Source organism: Bubalus kerabau, chromosome 21 (assembly GCF_029407905.1).
Source record: "Bubalus kerabau isolate K-KA32 ecotype Philippines breed swamp buffalo chromosome 21, PCC_UOA_SB_1v2, whole genome shotgun sequence".
NCBI lineage: Eukaryota > Metazoa > Chordata > Mammalia > Artiodactyla > Bovidae > Bubalus > Bubalus kerabau.
Window position 1 is genome coordinate 31746375 of NC_073644.1, and position 24216 is coordinate 31770590.

General features: G+C 43.9%; 1 protein-coding gene across 1 annotated transcript in view; it reads left to right on the top strand.

Annotated features, from left to right (window-relative positions):
* The first annotated feature begins 1862 nt into the window (after nucleotides 1-1862).
* Nucleotides 1863-24216, top strand: part of CDH2 (cadherin 2) — a 247160-nt gene continuing 224806 nt past the window's right edge. Inside the window, exon 1 of the mRNA XM_055559737.1 lies at nucleotides 1863-2008. Coding sequence (XP_055415712.1) covers nucleotides 1949-2008 — 60 coding nt within the window. The 5' untranslated portion in view covers nucleotides 1863-1948. The remainder of the gene's footprint in view (nucleotides 2009-24216) is intronic.

Consider the following 24216-nt stretch of genomic DNA (forward strand, 5'->3'; position numbering starts at 1 on the left):
CTGACAAAAACTTAATACCTCACCAAAACCAACTGCTCCTCACCCCTCCCTCCAGTCCACAAATGCCTGTGACCCAGACTTGTGAAGTCTCTCACTTTTGTGTGTGTGTGTGATCCACTCCAAGTTTATGCCTCACAAGGAAGAAGCAAAAATCCTTTACTTGGTGCGAACTCAGAATCAGTCATTTTATCTCTTAGATAATCCTATTCTTCAGGGCAAGTCCTGGCTTTTAGCTCCTTCTCCCCGCTTCCTTTTTCTTTCGTTCTATACTTTTTGTTGTTGTTGGCAGTGGTTTAGGGAGGGAGTCAAAGTCCCTTAGACCACTCGCTAAAAATTGTGAACAGGGTCACGAACGAATAGAAACAGAAAACGGGAGATTTCAAAGAAAATAACACGCACTCTCAAACCCCTACAGGGAAAAACAACAAAACAAGCACACCCAAACTTCGCAGTTTCAGTACATCCGCAAAGAAGGGAAGAGGTGCCAGGCCTCCGCCCTCCCGGCCCGCAGGTGGCTCGTGGCGAGCGCCGCAGACAATGGCCAGGATGCGCCCTGCCTGCGTCGCCAGTTTGCTGTGTCTGCCCCTGCCCAGACTTTAAAAAAAAAAAAACAACAAAAAACAGTCTATCTTGAAAGAATGACAGAACGGAAAGAGAAGCGTGCGTTAGGCTTCGGAGGAGTCATCCCCCCTCCAAAGCCTCATCTCTATCCGATCCCCATCGCGGTCCAAAAATGAACCTGCCACCCAATCAAGTTCCTGCGCAAGTTTTTTTCTTTCCCGCAGCCCCTCCACCTGCCAGGGCTGTGCTCCGCGCACCCCAGGCTTCCCTCCGGCGACCCCCCGCGGGCTGCAGCAAAAATGGGGCGCTTAGGCTGGGCGGGGGCGGGCGGCTGCCGCGGATCCGGCCGGCTACCGCTGCAGCTTGGTGGCCTCCGATTGGCCACGACGCGGGCGGGTAGGCTCGGCGGAGGAGGGAGGCGGGGGCGAGGGCGGCGGCGGCGGCGGCGGCGGGAGGCAATCCGAGCTGGGAGCGGGCAGCGCGCGGGGCGGGCGAGCGCGGGGACAGCGGCGGCGGCGGCGGCGGCTCGCCCTGATCGCGCTCGCGGAGGCCGAGCGGGGCGCGCGGGCGGCGGCAGCGACGCGGGGGTGGGGCGGCGCGCGCGAGTGAGCTGCGCGGGCCGAGAACCGGCGCGCGGGCAGCGGGGGCGGCCGCGGCGGCAACTGCGCGGGACGGAGCCGCGGCGGGAGCGGCCGCGCCGACCCCTGGCCTCATCCCCGCGCGGCCGAGGCCGGAGAACAGTCTCCAACTCTCCGGGGGGACTGGCAAGGGGCGCCAAGAAGCGGTCCTCCGCCCCCACGCAGCGTAGGCGCGGGTCGGCGGGACTGCTGCCCTTTGTGGGCACAGCGCGCACGGCCCCGAGCGCCCTCCCCGCGGCGTCTTCGCCGTGCCCGGCGGCCCTGGAGAGGGGACCCGGAGGAAGCAAAACCCCGAGCCCGAAACCTCGCGTTGCGGAGCTCCTGGGGAGCTCCCGCCGCTCCGCTTGCACCTCCGCATCTTCCACCGGCCAAGGTCCCCGCCGCCTGCATCCCTCCTGGCTTCGCTGCGCTTGGGGCCGAAGCAGAGCAGCCTGCGCTGCCACCGCGGCCACACACTCACACACGCACACACACCCTCACGCGCACGCCCGCCTTCCCCCCCGCCCCCTCCCCAGCTCCTTGATCTCGGTCTGTTTTATTACTCGTGGTGCGAGTCCCGCGGACTCCGCGGCCCGCTATTTGTCATCAGCTCGCTCTCCATTGGCGGGGAGCGCGGAGCAGCGGAGAAGGGGGTGGGGTGGGGAGGGAAGGGAAGGGGGTGGAAACTGCCTGGAGCCGTCTCTCCGCGCCGCTGTTGGTGCTGCCGCTGCCGCCGCCTCCGGCTCCTCGCTCGGCCCCTCTCCGCCTCCATGTGCCGGATAGTGGGAGCGCCGCGGACCCTGCTGCCGCTGCTGGCGGCCCTGCTTCAGGTACGCGGCGGTCCCCGCGGGCCGGGCCGCGGGCGGGGTGGGGCGGGCGGCGCCGGGTCCCTTTGTTCCCCGCGCCGCTGCGGGGCCGGGCTGCGCACCCGGGAAGGGAGGTGCCGCACCGCGCGGCCGGGAGCTGCGCAGACACGAGGCTCGGGCCGGGCGCCGGGGCAGGGCGCCCGGGGCCAGCCGGTCTCCCGCGCCTCTCTTGGCGGGTGCCCAAAGGGGCTGATCACGGTCTCCCCACTGCCCCTGCGGGGGTCCAGCCAGCTCCCGGGGGGTGTCTCTAGGCAGCAGAAGGGTGAGCTAGGCTAGCACTCGGGTTTTGCAGTTTTCTACGCTTCTCACCCCTCGCGTAGCACTTTGCTCCAATTTTTTTTTTTTGTTTGTTTATTTCTTCAGGGATGGGTCTCGAGTTTGCAGTCGAAATTCTCACTCTGGTATCTTAGTTACGGGACTTGCCTCCACCCCACCTCACCCTGGCACCCGCGCGGCTCTCGGTGCCCTAGGGCTCCAGGGTCCTATTGTCTTTACCCCAGCGTCGAATTGCTGGCTATTTGTTTTCCTGTCCTTGCAATTTCCTCTGTCGATCCTACCTGAAAAGAAAACCTCGCTCCCTTGCCCAGAGGAGTCTACGCGGATCCGCGCCTCCGCACCCAGGCCCTGGCCCCGGACGCCCCTTATCCCGCCGGGCGGGGAGAAGTTCCGTTACTTGGCTATTTTTCCTCTCCCTCTGTCCGGCTGCGTCTGCCCTGCGTGCGTGCTGGGGGCGCCTTGACCGGGAGCCTCCGCACTTTTCACGCCTTCGGGAGAGCGCCAGTCAGCCTTTCCCTGGAATCGGTACCGGGAGGCTCCTCGGCGGCGGGAAGCACCTGCTCCAGGCAGGTCTCAGCCTCCCTCCCCACTCCGCGCGAGTCCCCTGCCCGGCCGAGCGTCCAACTTTCCCGCGGCATCGGGCCAGAGGATGCCCCGAGGCCCCTCTTGGCCCGCCAGCGGGGTCTGGCGAAGGGAAGCAGCGCGCCGCGGCCGAGACCCCCAGTGCTGGGCGGGGTCCGGCCGGGGGTCCCGCTTCTGCCGCCGCCGGCGGTGGGGGCCCGAGGTGGCTGCGGGAGAGGGGCGTGTCCGCCCTCGTGGCCTGAAGGGGTCTCGGGGGGAATCCGCCCCAGAGGGCCCCCAGCGCACCGCCGACGGCTGGGGGTGGCCGGCCGGCGACTGCTCCAAAAAGTGCGGGCGCAGTTCGGAAGTGCCGCTGCGCCCGGGGCGACCGGGGCAGGGACAGATAGTGCGGATCGCCCCCCTCCGTGGTCATCATGGGTCAGGGCCTGGCGCGCTCCGGCCGCGGGCGCCGGGGGCTGGACCGGACTGGCGCCCGCGGTCTCGCGCGCTCTCTCCCGCCGCCCCCTAGAGGGGTGTGGGCCGCGCCGAGCCCTGTCCATGGTGCGCCTCCCGTTCCGCGCTCGCCTCCCCCGGGTCGCGCTCGCCTACTCTCAAGCTCTCTCCCTCCCACTGGCTCGCGGGCCGCCCAGGTCCCGCCGTTCCTTTCTCCTTTCTTGGGTTTCTCCTTTTGTTCTTTCCTCTCCTGCTGGTCTCTTTCTCTTTCCCCTTCCCACATTCGCCAGTCCGCCCCCCTCGGTTCTCTGCAGACGCTGGGGTTTCAGAACTGTTCCACTGGACATTTTTGGCCTCTGCACTTTTGGGGAGTGGATGGAATTTCTTCTTACTTGGGGGAGGAGACCTGCCAGTCACTTGCTAACAAAAGTACCTCCTGTTATAAAACCGCCCTTTATTCTTGGAGCGCACACTCCTCATTCTTTCACCTCCTGTCAGTTCATTTATTGTTTCTTCTTTTAAAATGGGGTTTATTGAAGAGGTTCGGCTGAAGGGGAGGAAGGACAAAAGTGCTACTTCAAGTGTTTGAAGTTAAGGGGAAAACAAGATAAACTTAAGAATCCTCCCAGACATCAGATTTAAAAAACAAATACGTCGTAGATTAGAAAAATCTTGTTTTAAAAAACATGTTGTTTTGAACATCATACCATGGTCTTACTTATTTATAGGCAATTTTATAGTAAATCCTAAGAGGGTCAGTCCAGCTCTGGATGGTATGCTCACTAACTTTTTGATCTGAAAGTAAGTTTTAATTGAATATTGTGCAGTGAAGTTAGGATAGGAGGAGACGTTTCTTGGTCACTAATAACCAGTGGACTAATGGTTCATGGGACTTATCTGTGTACCACGGAACTATCTCATTTCCTCTTTGAGTCATCTGCTTTGAAACCAGGTGTGGATTTTGTAGGCCATGTTCTTTTTTAAGCATTAAATATATATATAATTTATAAACGTCAAATCGTACACTTCCCTTTTCTGTTCTATGTTCTTTCTCAGTTTCTTCCAGGCCAACCCGAGGTTGACTTTCAAAAAGCTTGAGGAAAGGGGAGATTAAAACTTTGTCATCAAGTTATTTGGGTAATTCATGGGTATGAGGCAAGCAATAACAGAGTGATTTACAAGGTCATTAGAAGTCGAAGCAGAGCAGTTCATGCAACATGAGTTTTAGGGTTAAGTGTGCTATGTGGATTGTACACCGAGATTGGAAATGACTTTTTGCTAATGGTCTGCTTTACATACTGGAATAACATGGATCTATCTGCAATGTGAAAATGGCCCCTCTGCACTCTGCAGTCATCTGCTTTTTAAAACTCTCCCTTTTTTTTCAAGCTTCAAGCCAGACTAAGGAGTCTAAGCTTTTTAGAAAAAAGAATGAGTAAGTTATCAGTTTAGATACTGAGTTGCCTTATTTTTTCAGACCAGTTAAAGAAGAATAATTAAATATTCAAAAGGACTTTATGCCTTTAATTAACTGAAGTGTTCTTTGTTTTACTTGGAACACTTTTTTTTTTTTTCACTTTAAGAGAATCTTTACTAGTTGAGTTATTCTGTTACCTAGGTTTACATAATTCTAGTCAATTTTGCATATTATGATATTCAGCTTTTAAGATTTTCTCTATTCTTGCTCATTTTAGCTTGAGGCATTAACATTGTCCTCTAAAAAAGAAAAAAAAGCAGAATTTGAGCATTAAACTTCACTGATCAAGGGATATCACAAAGTTATGACAAGCTTTCCTTTCATACAAGTGACTTTCAAATCCTTAAATAGATATATCATCAGGGAAAAAAGATCAATTATACTTTTACTATCCATCCAGTCATGAATAGGTTAGAAGCTTGCTTTGTTTTTCTGGTTCTCATTTTAACTGCATAGCTCCATTATTCTATTTTAAATACATTTGTATGGGTTATGAAACATCAAAGACATCACCTTAAGTTTCACAAATATTTTAGATTCTTAGTCTTATCACATAGATTTCTGCTTTCAATGCTGAATGAGGACCTATGAAAAAAGATGCACGAACCATATGTGATTTTCTCATATTAGGTATGGACTTTCATGGCATTAATTTCAATACATAAAATGTGTGGGGGGGAAGGCTTTGTTTTAGACTGGAAAATCTAGGATACCACAGTTATTTTAAGAATAAAACATTTATGTATTCTCTATGTTTATTTGAATTTCAGGTTCCTTTGAAAGTAAAAATTAATTGGTATTCACAGTCTCTTCTCCTTTTGTGTATCTTTGCCCTTTTTAAAACTTCTGGCACATGGTCATTACTAACAGGTGGTGGTGGTGGTGTTTAGTTGTTAAGTTGTGTTCAACTCTTTTGCCACCCCCGTTAACAGTAGCCTGCCAGGCTCCTCTTGTCCATGGAGTTTTCCAGGCAAGAATACTGGAGTGGGTTGCCATTTCCTTCTCCAGGGGATCTTCCTGACCCAGGGATTGAACCCACGTTTCCTGCCTTGCAGGTGGATTCTTCTACCACTGACTACCAGGGAAGCCCCCTTACTGACAGCAGAGCACTGCAAATGCAGTAAATGCAACTTGAAACATAATTAGTGTCCTAAGATATTGTACGCACATCTTAAAATGGTATAGATATGCACACAAATAAAAATTACACATAATTTTTTAGGCCTTAACTGCAAGTTTAGAATTTACTTGCAGAGTATATTGTCATACTTTTATCAAAGTCTGCCCTGGCCTTCTGAAAGTTTGGACTGAGATTTTAAGGGGAAAGTCTTCTTAGATAGTTTGTATTTTTTGCATGTAGAGATTCAATTCTATTTAAAACAGATTTTTGGTGACCGTGTGTTACGCCAGACTGTCCTTAATTTCCGTTTTCATTAAAAATCTTCAATTCTTAAATCTGTTGTGCCTCATTAAGCTTTAGGGTTATTAATTGGGAAATGTCAAGACTTAAACCAACAGTTAATCTTGCTTTAAAATGCCTTTTAAAGAAATCCTAAGTAACTCAAATCCCCATCCTAGTTTCAAAGGGATAGTCTCAAGTTAGAAGAGTGATTTTAAAGAAAAATCAGCTGTTATTTAAGAAATGTGGTGTTTGTATCTACTTTCTATGGCTTTGCCTAAGTTAACATTTTTCAAATTTGCTCTTTTGGCTCAAATACAAGAATTAATCAAGTTTAAGCACTGCACAGACTTGTGAATTTTTTCCATCCGATAGGATAGATTTGGAATTTAGATTTTGTTATTTGAGTAATTATTTCACATCTAGAATCTGTTTTCAAGTTAGGTTTAGAACTGTAAGTTGAAACATAATTTGTACCAACAAATCATTACGCCTCCCATTTCTGTTTGTTTTCTTCTACAAACTTACTTTTGTTTGAATTTTTCAGTTAATTTGAGCGGATTCTAGTCTTTGTGTATTTAACTAAATGTAGATAAGTTTTAGATTAAACAAACCTATTCATGCCAGGGAGGAAGAAGATACAGATAAATATTGTAGAAAAAGCTACATCTTCTACACATATAAAGTGATGAGTTTAAAGCAGGCAGAAGGTGAATTCAGGATCTAAATGGGACCTTTTGAAAAAATGTGAACTTTATGGTTTTGTTACAATCAAGTTTTTAAGCTCTATTTTAGGTTGTGGATGAATAAAGCTCAGTTCTTCCTTGTTACTCTCTTTAGGACCCAGAGTACTTCTTCTCTGAGCTTCCAACTGTATTTTATAGCACCCAGGCTCTTGGGTTGCATATATATACACCCAGTATACATGTTGAGAACTCCACATACATGTCCCCTGCAATGTTTACCACAGTTTGGCATGAACTATCAACTGATAGTTAACTGATAACTTTGTGTGTGTCATCCAAGGTGATTTGAGCACCAAGAGTAAATAATACCTTTGTTCTGGGCAAGTGAGCTGCCCTGACATAGTGTCAAGGGCAAGAGCGAGGGTCAAGGGCAGGAAGCCTGAGGTTCTAATCTGGTCCAGATGTAGTTTAGTCTCTTAAACTCTGCTGACCTCATTTTCCTCAATAATAAAACCATAGGCCTGTTGGATTAGTTGATCTCTAAGGAACTGTCTAGTTCTGCGACTCTTGGGGCTGCTTAAAATATCCCAAAATGATTCTTTTCAAAGACTTTGGAATTACTTTAATTTTTAACCTGAAATGCAGGGATTTTCAGGTACTCAGAGGACTGAGTATGCTTTTTGAGGGCTGTTGACAATAGTTTATTATATATGATAATATATCATTCAGCACTAAGAATATAGCCCTTTTGGATGAACCTAGAGATTATCATATTAAGTGAAGTAAGTCAGAGAAAAATGTCATATGAGACCTCTTATATGTGGAATCTAACAAAATAATACAAATGAACTTATTTACACAGTAGAAATAGATGCACTTAGAAAGTACACTTACAGTTTCTAAAGCGGAAAGGGGTGAGGGATAAATTAGGAGTTGGGATTAAGAGATAACACACTACTATATATAAAACAGATAAACAACAAGGACCTATTAGTAGACCTATCTCTACTGATAGGCTTCCCTATATAACATAGGGAACTATATTCAGTATCTTGTAATAACCTATTAGGGAAAAGAATCTGAAAAATAACATATATATATATGTACTTATGTTGAACTGAATCACTTTGCTGTACAGCTGAAACTAACACTTTGTAAATTAAAAAAAAAAAAAAAAAAAAACTTTAAAAAAAGAATATGGCGCCTTGACCTAGCAAGTTCTTCTCTAGTCATTTTTACAGATATGTTTGTATTCATGATATATATGTGATATTTACAAATATAGGTATATGCATTGAGGCACTGTTTATAATTGCAAAAGATCAGATTAGATGACCTCTGAAAGTCCATCAGTAGAGACTGATTTAATAAATTATGGAGTAATATGCAGTCAGATTTGAGAACTTCTGGTTACAGTCAAGAAAATTATTGTTAAGCCACCTAATGTTTTTGGCATACTCAGGTACCTAGAAAAGCTTCAGGTTAGGACCACCGAAATCATAAGTGGGATTTCAGGGCCTCTGAATGAAGAAGAGTTGGATGTAGACCACAGATAGAAGCTATTGCTGAATAGAAAATTAAGCACAGTAGAAATAAGATGAAGATGACCTATGAGAACATCCTGAAGTTGAGTTGAGAACAGCCTGTAGTAGGCTGAGCTTATAAGTAAATTCAAGAAAGATTGGCTAAATATAATGTGTAGTTATGTAATAGTTTCCATGTTGTATCCTGAAGTGACCACACTATGCTGAGTTAACCACCTGAGAGATTATACTGGCTGGTTAACCCATTATGATATTTCTTCCATTCTCTTGACTGACTGAATATTTAATTTTTCATCTGTTCTGATAGTGAAAAAGTTATCTAAAGTAGACTTTACCTAGTACCTAGAACTTGAGATTCAGAAAAACATTTAGTGTTAGAGTCGGATGTTTTGGTCTACACTCTCCAGTAAGGAAGCTATTGAACTTGGGTTTTTCCCAAGTAGCATTGGGAGAATTAGTGGGGTTTTAAAACAGCTTGAGTCATTTAAAAGGAGGTGCTATTATAAATACAATATGGCATTCATAATCGAGTGACTTGGAGCAGTGTTTGATCCTTGATCCATTCTTAGATTTTCTTTTACAAAATATACCTGCCTATGCCACTCCAGTACTCTTGCTTGGAAAATCCCATGGACGGAGGAGCCTGGTGGGCTGCAGACCATGGGGTTGCTAAGAGTTGGACATGACTGAGCGACTTCGCTTTCACTTTCATGCATTGGAGAAAGAAATGGCAACCCACTCCAGTGTTCTTGCCTGGAGAAATCCCAGGGACGGGGAAGCCTGATGGGCTGCCGTCTCTGGGGTTGCACAGAGTCGGACACGACTGAAGTGACTTAGCATAGCATAGCATACCATACTACTATATATTATAATTTTAGTATTGTTTTTATGTTAATTTAAAAAATTAACTTGACCATAGCATGTTTATGTACAATCATATATTTTTATGGTTGTAGTTTTAATATTTGCTTTTGTGTTTTTTAAAAAAATTGTACTTGATATTCATCATTTAAAACTTTTATATGGAGTTTCCATACCCCAATGCTGATATATAATTTAATGTTTTGTTGGATTAAAGAATTAGTAAAAAAGAAAAAAAAGAAAAAGTTAAAGGATCATAATTTGGAATCTTTGTTCCAGAAATTATTGGAACTGAAAATGTGAAATGACTCTTTTATCCTTATTATTAAAATAAGTTTTGAGATTATTCAATGTTCTTCTGTTGCTTTAGTGTTGAAATTTGTAAAATTTTGGAAAAGGGAAATCTAAATTGTAGGGACAGGAAATAGTTTAATGGTTGTTTGGGGCTGGACATGGAGACAAAAGATTGGTTACAAAGGCGCAGGAGGTAATTTGGGGGGGTGACAGAAATGTTCTAGGTCTTGATGGTAATGGGTTGACGAATGTATACTTTTTGAAACTCTTTGAACTGTACTCTTAAAATGGGTGCATTTTTATTGTATGTAAATTATACCACAGTAAAACTGGTTAAAAAATAAATGATTCACACATTAAAAAAAAAAAGTATCTAAATTCATATTATTACTTCCAGTAAGGATTCTAAGAAATGCCTTTTCAGTGTTTTATTTTTTTTCCCCCAATAGTCAATTCGAAGACTTTTAACAGTTTATTTTTAGTAATAGTCAGTAGGTCATTCATATAACTCAAAAGAGCACATAACACCAAATAAAACTACTTGAAACCTCAGATAATTTGCTGCCATCTCTTCAAGTCTTTTTTTTAAAAAACAGTATCTGGTATAACAATACAAAACCTTAAAGATAAAATATTTTTAATTTCAGGGAAGAAACTAGTAAATTACCTTACTTAATTATTTCCATAACCTTGTGACATAAATAAATAAATAAAACCTTGTGGTTTTATTCCCATTTTATAGAGATGATGAAAGAGAAAGTCAGACAGTCTGAGTATTTATTGTGAGAATCCTGAGTGGAATGAGATCTCTTTATAGCAGAGTTAAGCCTGACTGCAAAGCCCATGGTTTTCTCCTTCCACCAGGCTGGGATGCTTTTAATCTGATATTCAGGGAAAAATACCACAGTAGAAGGAAATTTCAGTTCCTCACTACTGAGTTTATACGATTTTTGTAAAGTAGTTAACTTTTGAGTTTCATTCTATAATTTTGATCTTAAATATTTTATTTTGACATTTGAAACCAAAATTTAGTACTTGGTTAAGATTTTCGTTATATATATATTTCTTTTTTTCCTTAGAGAAGAAAAAATAATTCCAGGTAAATGATTTATAATCATTTTCATGATCTTCAAATTGTCTTCATCAACAAATAATGTGTTGATTAAGTACTCAAAAATAATTTTTGAATGCATTTTGGAACTTAAAATACTTTGTAAGAGCCACAAAAACCTGACCCAACCCACATTTTTTGTGTTTGGGGTTTTTTGTGTGTGTGGTTTTTTTTGAAACTGTGTCTGTTTAGTGTTCTTTTCTTTATAAAAGTACATGCAAGAGATTCTATCATTAAGTAGTACAATATTTTAATGTTTCATGGCAGGTTTTCCATGTTTGAATAGTTTGAATTACCTTTTCTCCCACAAATGAAATTGGTTGGCATCTTTTAAAAATATAGATGCCCACACCTACAAGTTTATGGGACTGTTTTGTGGGGTTACTGAGTACCCACTGATTTGTTTGCTGCCCAGAAAGCCTAGAACTGGTTTTTTTTTTTTGTAACTTGACCTGTTGTTGGTGGGTGGATACACTTGGCTTGACTGTAATTGCAAACTAAATGTCTCTTAGTTGGGTCAGGGAGCTGTTAAAGCAAACTCTGAAATAAATGACTTAAAAAAAAACATTAAATTTATTAAGTTTGAAGAATATGATATAATCCCTTTGCTTAACACAAATCTTTAATAAACCAGAGGCTGTGACCACTTTAATTTTTTTTTTTTTCCTTTTGTTGTCTTAATTGGTTAATGCAACAGTTCAAAGTCTGCAGTTCATTCTTTATGGCTTTCCGGTCCAGTAAGTAAAGAAAAGTGTGTTTTCTGCAACCAAAGTATTAGGCTTTCACAGCTCCTTTGGTACCAACAAGAGCATCTCCAAGATTAAGTTCGCATGTCTTCTCATATTTCAGGGAATTCAGAATTTAAATTTCATACACTCATACTCAGCCTTTATGGAAATAACAGATGTGTATGGGACCATGCTGAGTGTTCATTAATTGATCATAGTATTGAATCAGTGCTCAGTCAAGACACAGCATTTCCAGCATCCCAGGGACACCTTCTTCAATTTTATCCATCCCTTCAGTGGCAACTATATGTTGTCCAGTCACTGAGTCGTGTCCAACTCTTTGTGATGCCATGGACTGCAGCACACCAGGCTTCCCTGTCCTTCACTATCTCCCAGAGTTTGTACAAATTCATGTCCATAGAGTCAGTGATGCCATTCAACTTGACTTCTAATAGCAGAGATCAGTTTAGCTTATCCCCATACTTTATGAAGTCATCCACTATATACTGTTTTGTACTTTTCACTCAATTTGTAGAATTGTCTGTGTATGTGTGTCTTATGGCTTTTTTAATACTCACAAAGTTAGGAAAGGCTTCTGGATGCTATGGAAGTATCTGGGAGGTCGAGGAAGGTGAAAACTGATTTAAAAGCAACAATAAAAACAGGCCATTTCATTGCATCTAAAGGTCACTTGAATGTTTACAGTGTTTCTGGTGTCAAACCATGAAAAAACTTTTGTGGATTTTCCTATCTAGATATCTTCTCCTGCAGTTCTGGTAAATTGGCAATGTTGCTTCAGCCAAAAGCTGAAGACGTTTGGAATTTAGTAAGTTACACCTTTTCTTGCCCTTCCCTTTTTATCAGAAGGAAGGTAGAGACAAAACACTCAGGATCTTTTGGACTTGACGTCTTCATGCGGAAGGTTTGGGTGTTAAGACTAATCTTTGCAGCAATGCTTCTTAATACTCTGAGCTTCCTAGTGACCCACTTCTCAAGGAGGCCCTACCCAGATTTATTTTTACCTAAAAAAGTTTCAGTTGGGGGTTACAATACCACACACTGCTCGTTTTCCAGAAGGTCGGTGCATCTTTGGGGATAGTTGATCCTCTTCTGTGTCTGTGTAGCCTTTTTAAAGATCTGAGAGGTTGCCATGAAGGATACAGAGCTCCATACTCGTCCCAAGTTCCTTCTTTCTGGAGGCCTTCTCTCCGTGTATAATACTTGTTGAGTAGACCTAGAATCTAGGTGGAGGAGTCCACGCATAAGGATGAGGACTAAAGGATCCGCATCCAGAGGTAATGGCCCAGCAGGGTTTGTTTGCTTCAAGGAAGCTCTAATTTATTTATGTTTGTACACGAGTGGACTTTGGGCTTCCCAGGTGACACATTGGTAAAGAATCCTCCTGCCAGTACAGGAGATGCAAGAGATGCAGATTCAATCTCTGAATCAGGAAGATCCTCGGGAGAAGGAAATGGAGACCCACTCCAGTATTCTTGCCTCGGAAATCCCATAGACAGAGGAGCCTGGTGGGCTATAGTCCATGGGATTGCAGAGTTGGACACAACTGAGCAGCCAGGCACACAAACACACACATAGGAGTGTGTGTTTATTTTTCCGTGTTTAAAAAGATTGTACCCTTTGTATGACTTTAGCTTATTGATACCTCTTTGGTATTTCATTTGTGTTTAACCCTTACAAATAGTTTTTTACCATAAAAGCAATTGTATACATATAGTGTTTATGTTTTCAGCATTAAATTTTACTTACAGTTCTTTTTTGTTAGACAGATAACTAAGAACATTTGGGGAGACTAGCATAGCCATTAATTTAATTTTCCAGTTGATTCATAGCTGAGTACCTTGTAAATGAAACTGAATTAAATCTATGATTTGGTTTATGGTCTTCCCCTTTATTAGAGGCTGTCTTGATGGAACTTTGTTTAAAAGGGAGATAGTGGTATATTTGAATGTAGATAACAATGGATTATAGATGGATGGCATATAACATTTTATGGCCTAGAGTAAGAGCATTTTGGAACACAGTGAGATAACTTTTTCTAGTGTTTTTGTGTATGTAATGGGTTTGTCAAGAATATCACATCCTGATGTCTTATTTACTGGTTCTTTATAATTAAAATAGGAGAAGGCAACGGCAACCCACTCCAGTACTCTTGCCTGGAAAATCCCATGGGCGGAGGAGCCTGTTAGGCTGCAGTCCGTGGGATCTCAAAGACTTGGACATAACTGAACGACTTCACTTTCACTTTTCACTTTCATGCATTGGAGAAGGAAATGGCAACCCACTCCAGTGTTCTTGCCTGGAGAATCCCAGGGACGGGGGAGCCTGGTGGGCTGCCATCTATGGGGTTGCATAGAGTTGGACATGACTGAAGCGACTTAGTTAGCATAATTAAAGTATGTTGGTGGCACAGTGGTAAAGGATATGCGTGCCAGTGCGGGAGACCCTGGTTCGACCCCTGGGTCAAGAAGATCCCCTGGAAGAGGAAATGGCAACCCACTCCAGTATTCTTGCCTGGAGAATCCCCATGGACAGAGGAGCCTGATAGGCTACAGTCCATGGGGTTGGAGAGTCGGACGTGACTGAGCAACTGACCACACATACCATGTATATGCTACGTATATATTATATTTAGTACAAATTACATGTAATCTATATTATATATTATATGATGATGTATTAAATTATATAGTAAATCATGTATATAATCAATCATATACATAATACAAGCTAATGTATTATTATTCATATATATATGATATATATATGGGAGAAGGCAATGGCACCCCACTCCAGTACTCTTGCTTGGAAAATGCTATGGATGGAGGAACCTGGTAGGCTGCAGTCCATGGGGTCGTAAGAGTCCGACACAACTGAGCGACTTCACTTTCACTTTTCACTTTCATGCACTGGAGAAGGAAATGGCAACCCATTCCGGTGTTCTTGCCTGGAGAATCCCAGGGACCGGGGAGCCTGGTGGGCTGCCGTCTATGGGGTCACACAGAGTCGGACACGACTGAAGTGACTTAGCAGTGGCAGAGGGCCTTGCTTTATTTTTCTCCCCAGAATTGATGCATACAACACACACAGAGTAACAGGTGGGTGGCTGTCTTTTATCAAATAAAATTTCTGTTTTTCTCAACAGAAACGCTTTCTTTACTAAGTGCGAGTTGCCGTAGAGTTTTGGGTGTCTGTTTTTCTCTCTGATTGTGCTAGGGAGGCAGTGTGTAGTGGTTAAGAATGTTGACTCAGGCTGGATGGCCTGTTTTGGGGTCCCTGGTTTTGACACTAGGTTGTTGTGTGAACCTGGACAGCACATGTGGCATTTCTATCTCGCCGTACGTCCCTTTGTAAAATGGGGATAATAAGTAGTATCTGTCATAAGGTTGTTAGGAAGAGTAAGTGGGCTGATATATCTACATCATTTAGAAAAGTGCTTTCATATGGTAAACAAGATGTAAGATCTTTAATTGAAGATTTGGGGGCATAGTCATTACCCTTGTTTTACACAAACATAATCAAGGAGTAGTTTAATTATTTGACTGAGTTTGAGTACTTGATATGTTCAAAGCTCTCTTCTGTGTTCCAGTGGGATAACTCATCATCCTCTGCATGGGAGGCTGCCAGTGCGCCTTAGACCACATGCAGAAGCCACAACTGAAGGACACATATTTTAACATTCCTCCTTCAGTTTTAACAGATGTTGCCTAAGCTGATACAATTAGGGAAAGGGATTAATCTATATGGAGTGTTATTCTGCCAGCAGTTTGATTTGGGAATTACAGGTAATAAAAACAGGAGCTATTCTGGTGTCTTCCAAGTCTGCCTCTTTGCTTCTGTGATGTAAGTTTTTTAAAAGATTAAAAAAAAAAAAGTTTTTTTTTAACACCAAAACCATTTTGTGTTGAGGTATAGCTGATTAACACTGTTGTGATAGTTTTGGGTGAACACTGAAGGGACTCAACCATACATATATAGTTATCCATTCTCCCCCAATACCCCTCCTGTTTGGTCTTTTAATTCTTTAGTGTTCTGCTATGGACACAAGTGTGTATGGGTGTATGTGTGTGTGTTGAGACTAGCCTGGAACCAGAGTAAGTTATTTAGTCTCTGAATGCTTTTAACATGATAACTCAGTGGAGACTAGAGAGTTGAGGGTATTCTTATCATATACTGTTGATGCAAGTACAGAATTTACGAAAACAGAGTAAAGATAGATTTATTGTTCTTGTAGATTCTGGTGATTTATTGATGATTAGATGCAGAAACTGTTGCATTTAGCTTAGTTTCATTCTGTCTTAATAATATTGCATCATTTTTGAGTAATTACTATGTGCCAGACACTGTTCTAAGTACTTACTTGTATTCACTCATTTAATTTGCAAGAAAGTTGTACCTATTTACAGAAGAAGAGAGCAAAGCACAGGTTAAACTGAGGCGCCCAAAGTTATTTTGTTAAGTGATGGAGTGAGTGAAAGTCATTCAGTTGTGTCCTACTCTTTGTGACTGCATGGGCCTGCCAGGCTCCTCTGTCTATGGAATTCTCCAGGCAGGAGTACTGGAGTGGGCAGCCATTCCCTACTCCAGGGGGATCTTCTGGACCCAGGGATTAAACCCGGGTTTCCTACATTGCAGGCAGATTCTTTAGCATCTGAGCTAAGTGATGGAGCTAGGATGCAAATGCAGCCTGATGTCTGAGCCTGTGTTCCTAGTTTTGGTGTTTATTTGAATGGAGGTAAAAATATGAAGGCAAGATTGACTTTTTAAAACAACTTTTTCTGTTGTAAAATGCGGTACATGTAGAGGAGTATATAAACCATATATGCAGTTTAAATAGTAATTAAAGTATACAAAATTTGTCAATACAACTACTAGACAGGTTGAGAAATAGAATATTACTGGTGCCTTGGAAGTTTCCAGAGTACTGTTCCCATTTCCTTCCTTCCTCCCAGACATAGCCATTATCTTCATTTTTGTGATAATTATTCATTGATTTTCTTTATAGTCATATCATCTGTATATATATTCCTTTTACATATTAAGTTTTATATACACTAATATATGTAAATATGTAGAAATGTGTTTACATATAGAGACATGTTTATGTAAATGTATATATCATGTATCTATGTGGAAATGTACTGTGTATATCTGTGTATGTATGTATGTATATGTGTATGTATATATGTAAAAATATCTGGTCCACCAACACCATGTACATATTTTTCTTTTTCCATAACTTAGTATACATGTTCTTGTTAAGCTTTAACATTTTTTAACAATATGGTGGACTGCATAATGGTATCTCTTTTTGGGTTCAATTTGCATTCTTTCAGTTACCAAGGAGATGGAGATTGTTTTTGTATGTCTTCTGGTCTTTCATCCTCCTTGAGTTGTCTATGTGAACCCTACCGCATGAAGTTTGTAACTCATCTGTAGCTTGGCTTTGCGACTTGTTGCCCACTCTCTTTGCCTAACATTTTCAATCATGGCCTGTGTGGTGTCTTTCCGAGCAGTGTGGTTTCTGGATAGCTAACTCATGTGATTAAATCTAATATTTGAGGAGTGCTAACTATGTGCTAGGCCAGGTAGTCTACCTGCATTGTCTCATATAATCTTCGCTTCTGAAGATTACTTATCTCATGTCCTTGAGATAAGTTGGCATTGTTATCATTATCCATTTTACAGCAGTCTGAATGCAGCCTGGCTTAACCCATTCACCCAAAGGCACACCTCCCAGGGCTTGTGCAGTATTCTCCCTGGTGACAGTCAGATCCTCAGAATCTCTGAGAGCTGACCCAGTGGGAGGAAGATAAATCGTTCTATTCAAGATTTTATAGGATTGCAGCCTAGAGGAGAATTTGGACTGTAGAATGAAGGCTTCAAGGGGTCTCCATTCCCGGAGCAACCTTTGGACTTATGAATGGGAAAATCTAACATTGAGCCAGAATTAGGATAGGCTACCAGTCAGAGAAGGCAATGGCACCCCACTTCAGTACTCTTGTCTGGAAAATCCCATGGACGGAGGAGCCTGGAAGGCTGCAGTCCATGGGGTCGCTGAGGGTTGGACAGGACTGAGTGACTTCACTTTCATGCATTGGAGAAGGAAATGGCAACCCACTCCAGTGTTCTTGCCTGGAGAATCCCAGGGGGAGCCTGGTGGGCTGCCGTCTATGGGGTCGCACAGTGTCAGACACGACTGAAGTGACTTAGCAACCATGGAAGTGGGCTTCCCCTGATGGCTCAGCTAAAGAATCTGCCTGCAATGCAGGAGATGCAGGAGATGCGGGTTCCATCCCTGGGTTGGGAAGGCCCCCTGGAGGAGGAAATGGCAACCTGCTCCAGTATTGTTGCCTGAAAAATTCCATGGCTAGAGCAGCCAGACGGGCTACGGTCCATGGGAAGGCGATGAGTCAGATACTACTGAGCACTCACACAAAGACCCTGTAAGTAGGTAATCCCATCTGTGGCCAAACACGCCCCTAGTGGTGATTTTAAGAAATACAAGTAACTGATGAGTGGTTGACAGTGCTGTGAATTGCAATTTTTCTTGACCTCAAGCTAGTTTGGCTTAGAACTGTAGACACCCAGTAATGCAGAGACACATGTGATTCTGTTCCCAGGACTTGGGCTTCTTTGAGCACTTGTAGAGGCTTGGTGGTCTAATCTTGGACCCTCATCATCCAGCCATCCTGGTGGACTTGCTTGTGGCCCTGCTGGTGATACAAGGATGTTATTTGTCCTGGCTTCTTTTTGATCTTTAGCCCTTGGCCATTACTGAGTATTCAGTAATGTTGAGATTTTGTAGGTTATTTTGGGGCCCATGAAGAGACCCTAATAAATAATTCTTCTTATCCATCCAAGTTCTAAGATGAATCAGTGGGTGTGCTCAGTCGCTAAGTCGTGTCTGACTCTTTGTGACCCCATGGACTCTAGCCCGCCAGGCTCCTCTGTCCAAGGGATTCTCTAGGCAAAAATACTGGAGTGTGTAGCCATTTCCTTCTCCAGGGGATCTTCCCGACCCAGGGATCGAACCTGGGTCTCCCACCTTTTGGGCAGATTCTTTACCAATCTGAGCCACCAGAGCCCAGAGGACCAAAGTGCAACCTTTATTAGTGACCAAGAAAAGGATGGAGAATGTGGTTTAAATACTTTGGATTTCTGACTTAATACCTTGCCTGCCCCCAGCCTCCCATCTTTAACGCTGCTAGATGAAGACTAGCCTCCCACCTACAGAACCTGCTCTTACAGTTCATCCACAGCCTAGCAACATCTGCACTATGGAGAGAGGCTGGGTTCCCAACAGAAAAAAGAGGTGAAGAAGGGGCCAGGCTTTGTATGCCCAGTCATTTCATCTAAACTGGCCAGAAAGGTTGACAGAGATCAGGAGTGGTGTGGCTTGTGTAGCTCCTCTCCATGGAAGGTGGGGAGTCAGGGCTCCACTAAACCTTCTGCAGGGTTTGGATTAACCATGGAAGTCATGTTCTTTACTCATCAAGTGTGTGCTCATCCAGAAGAGGGGCAGTCACCCGCAGAGGGGGAGATGAACTCTCTCAGGACTGTCTTGCTCTCAGCCTCTTGAAGTTTTAAAAGATCAATAGCTTCACTATAGAGAGAGTACTATATCTTGACTTTATAGAGAGTCCTTCTCCAGGGGCTCTTCCCAACCCAGGGGAGGAAATGGCAACCCACTCTAGGAAATCCCATGGATGGAGGAGCCTGGTGGGCTACAGCTCATAGGGTCGCGAAGAGTCGACAGACACGACTGAGCACACGTGCACTTAATAGAGAGTCTTCAAACCTAACTGGGTGGTCACAACAGCCTGAGCACACCTCGGAGATATTATGTGTTATATTCTAGAGCACTGCAATAAAGCAAATATATAGTCAATGGAATCACCAGTTTTTCTTGAAAGAGTTTTCCTAAGTGACATTATGACCTTAGAGCCTATTCTTAAATGTCCTGAGATAGGAAGCAGGTGACATCTGAGGGAAGGACTCCCAGTGGGTGGTGAGAACCTTCCCTGGTTGAGTCTTTCCCTCGTGCTAATCGGGTTAAACCTCTTGTCTGTAAGTCGTGACCTTTGAACTAAGCACTCAGTTCAAAGGGAAAATGAAGACTTAACAGAGATCAAATATGCTGGATGAGAAGGCAGGGAACCTCAAAATGGGATCACCACCAAAGGGTATTTCTGACCTTGCACATAGGTGGCAGCTCTCAAATGCCAGCTTTCTGAAAGAGAACCAAGAATACACAGGTGGATCTCCTCCCCCAGGTAAATACAAAATGCTAAATTTAACCTCCCCCAGGGAGCCACTCCCAGATGAGCTTTGCAGCCAGTGCATTCAGACCTCCTACCTGGCCTCCAGCTGTGAGCCCCTCGAGACTCTCAGCCCAGTGCTGTCCCCCGTGTGGGCGCCATTGGGTGGGTGGCCGGGGGACACGCTGTCCTGGGAGCATGTGTTTTCCATCTCTCACCACCTGCTGTGCGGTTGCTTTGGCCAAAAAAGGCCATCTGCAGGGGAAGATTTCTCCTTAGTTTTGTAAAGACTGGTCCGGACCACTTGGTGGATGCCGACCCTTGAGCCTGTGGCCAAGGGCCAAGAAGTGGAGAAGTGCCTTCTTGGTCTCTGAGTGCAGAGCAGAATTAGAAGTGGACGATCCATGCTGCCCTCCTAGACCTGTCATTCATAATTTAAAGTGAGAACTTCCCTAGGGCTCTTGAATTCACTGCCATTTAAAAATAGCAAATAGTGTTCTGCTCACTCGTCTTTAGGCTGGAGATGGTGAAAGAATCCCCTTTTTCTGTGCTTCGGCGGTCTCTGCTCATTCATGGCCACCTCGCTGTGTCCTGAGCTGTCTCAGGCCTTTCCCAAGGCTGTTCTGCTTCAGTCCTTACCCAAAGGCCTTCGCCCCTTGGCTGGGGTCACCCAGTGGCCCATCTCCTTGGCCTTCCCCGAAGTCCACTGTCTTTGTTCTGGGTCCCAGCTCTGTAAACAGCCACTTTCCTGGAGAATAACCACCATGAGTTGTGGTCACACATCAAGATCAAAATACCCTGTGGTTTAGGAATTAAAGCCTTTTGATGTTAAAAGCTACCTGCCCACCTATAAAAACCCACCACACAGCACAATCAAGGCTGTAAACCACCAAGTTAAAAAACAGACAGGGCTCCAGGAAAGCACCGTTTCTCCTTTGCCCGGAGCCCCAGAACCTCTGAGACTTGTTTTCTTCTCCAACATTGGATTCTTTTTTCACTCTTTCTCAAGGTCTCCAATTCGTACACCAAGTCCCTGCAGGGGCGCAGTAAGTAAGACCTTTCCTCCCTGTACCAAGTTCTGAACTGAATGAAAGAGAAGCCAGGAGAGTCAACAGTTCTGAAAGGGAAAATCTCCCCATGGTTTTGATAAGATCTGGTTTGGAGGGCATGGTCTTTATCCTTGGGCTTGTCTCTTGTCAATGTTGAACCCCAGAATTCCACAGCCAGGCTCACTCCGTTGCAGGTGGTGCTGAACCCCCCTCCCCCACAAGTGCTGCCAGGGATCCATGAACTCCCAGCATGGAAAATGAGATCACCACGCTTGTTTTCTGTGGGCCTGCAACTCCCAGGTGGGAGGAGTAGGGGCCAGAGCCGGGCACCAGCTGCCCAGATTGTTCTTTCGAATTCAGCCTTCAGATAAGTTCAGTTTATCCCTCTCCTCTCTAGGGCAGCAATTCACACATTTCTTGGTCACAGGACCCTTTTCCACTTAAAAAAAAAATCATTAAGTGCCCTAATGAGCTTCTATAATGCGGGTAATATCTATCGTTGTTTAGCATATTAGAAATTAAACTGAGGAAATTGTATCGATTTAATTCATTTAAACGTATTAAACCCATTACCTATGTAACACAAAGACCAATTTATATGAAAAATATAACTATATTTTCCAAAACAGCAGCAAAATTAGTAGGAAGAGTAGTATTGTGCTTTTATATTTTTGCAAATCTCCAGTCTGGCTTAATAGAAGACAGTGGGTTTCCTGTACCTGCTTCTGCATTTACTCTGTGAAGGTATCTCACATCCTCCACCCTTTAGAAAACTCCACTTTACACTCATGAGAATATGCATGCATGCATGCTAAGTCACTTCAGTCATCTGCGACCCTATGGACTGTAGCCTGCCAGACTCTTCTCTCCATGGGATTCTCCAGGCAAGAATGTTGGAGTGGGTTGCCATGCCCTCCCAACCCAAGAGTCAAACCCACGTCTCTTACGTCTTCTGCAATGGCAGGCAGGTTCTTTACCACTAGCGCCACCTGGGAAGCCTGGAAGAGGTGAGAGAATTAGAAAAGTAGAATTCCTTCCACATGGAAGGAAGCTTCGAGAAGGGAAGAAGCAGTCCCCATCTATGGGTTATACAGTGCAGTTGTTCAAAGACCAGACATAAACTACTCAAGATAACCTTAGGTGGAAAAAAATGCTAGTCTTCAGCCCCCCACGTTGAACCTGGAGGTGTTGCTAATAGCTCTGTAACCTGTGGGTTAGCAGGCAGGACTTGTGGGCTGGCTTCTTCATGTCTTAACCTTGGAGAACAACCCCTGGGCAGGGTGCTGTTTGGGGAACATGTACAGGAAGGACTTTGAACACTGACGTTATTGACAGAACCTTCTTCACAGCAGCACATTTCTGGAAGCTGCTCTGTGAATGCGATTTTCTCCCAACAATAATGGTATAATTGGGTTGAGCTTATCTTATCAAGGACTTGAAATTAGATAAATCATCACCATGGCCAGCCATTCAAATTAAATCAGAGTTTCAGGGACTGGAAGTGTCGGTAACCATTTTTAAAAAGTGAATTCATGCTCCGGGTTTTATGAAAGGGACTTAACTGTGTACATGGAGACCAAGGAGTGTTGGGGTACACAAAGTGTACAAAGAATCCATCACAGGCTGTAATTATGCCCTTGTTACTGAAAATGAATATACTCACCATAATGAGTATTTGCTGATAATTTTCCACTTGTGCTTTTAGAAGAGTTTGGGGTTGGTTGTGGCAGTGGAGGGGTGGGGAGCATGGAGGGAATTTAGGTGACTTAAGATGTTTACAGAAGTTTGACCTGATGGCTTTTTCTCTCCATTTTTTTTGTCATGGTGAACAGAAACATTTGAAATTATTCTATTAACATATCACGATCATATTTGAGAATCATAGTTTTGGAAAAAATTCACAGTGGTGGCAGGTAGATTTGTTGCTTTGTCTTTATTTATCTTTTATTTGGCTCTGTTTGGGTCTTAGTTGTGGCATGTGGGATCTTAGTTCCCTGACCTGGGTTTGAACACAGGCCCCCAGCATCTTAGCCAGGGAAGTCCCTGGTCTTAATTCATATATTTAAATAGGATGATTTCCAGCCATTCGCCAATGTCTCAGGATGCTTCCTGATGGGGTGTGTGTTAGTAGGGGAGGCAGTGGCTAGCAGGGTCCCTAAAGCCTTTGTTATAGGTTTGAATATCACCACTAATTTGACTAGCTAAAAGACCTATGCCAGTTTCCTTTCAGTTTGCTTCCTTGCCTGCAAAATAGCACTAATAATAGTACTTTCTTTTTAGAGTTGTGAGGACTGTTAAGATACATGTGTGGAAAGCATTGTAGCACCCTTCCTAGGTAGTTGATAAATATTAACCATCAGCGATATTCAGTGTATTTAGTTAAATGAATTCCCAAGTTGATTGTAACCACAGTCTGATGCTACATGCCCCACTACTTGATGGCATTTTGAACCTTGTGTATAATAAGCATGCTGCAATCTCGGCTGAATGGGGCAGAATCAGTCAAAGGCAAGATTGGCCACGTGAACTGGAATTGCTGTAGGCTTTTCTGGAACTTGCAGTGGCAGTTGAATTGTCTCACTGCCTGAGCCACACTGTCCCATAATAGTGGTAGACTTCTACAGGCCAAGTCAAGCTGTGGGTGTAGTGTTGTTACCCTGCCATTAACCATCCAGGAAGCTTACTGTAAACTCCTGCTTGTCTTTCGGGAATCCATTCGACAAAGCCTGGGTGCCTAGGAAGCCTCCCTTCACAGGGGCTGAATAGATGGGGGGACTGCACAGACTTATGTGGACTTGACTTGATCTTTCTATATATAGTCCTGAGATTTGATAGGTTCAGCTCTTGGAAAGTCCACACTCCAAACCACATCTCTGATGAGGCACTCTGATTTTTGTCTGTCAAGTCGTCGTATTGCGGTGCTGTCTTCTAGCTCATCATCAGCATCAGCATGGTTGTCAGGTTCCTGGACCAGACTATTTTCTTTGTCATTACTTGATTAAAAGAAGTGAAAATCAGAAAAAATAAAATAATCACTACTAGAGATATTCAAGGACCCATACTAGTAGAAGAATTGAAATAAAGATGGAAATCATCAGGTGGGTCACAGCGGGCAACGTTTTGGCCTCAGTCAAGTATTCTTTGCACCTAAGCTGGTCTAGATCGTATCAGAGGCAAGAAGGAGTTAAAGAACCTGTTCAAAATACTGTGCTCTCCCTGCAGGATTGTAAGTGACAAAATAAAAAATATTAGCGTCCAGGGTTAAACGTCTGCACATTTCAAGCATGTGTCCTGGGATCTGAAATTCAGCATGTCATCGATGGCATGACTGACACAGAGAAAAATCTTTAAAGAGTGGTACTATCTCTTGAATAATCTTAACATAGCCTCCCCCCATCATGGATGGAATCCTGTGAAATGTAGAGAATCTGGCCAATGTAACTGTATGGTGATA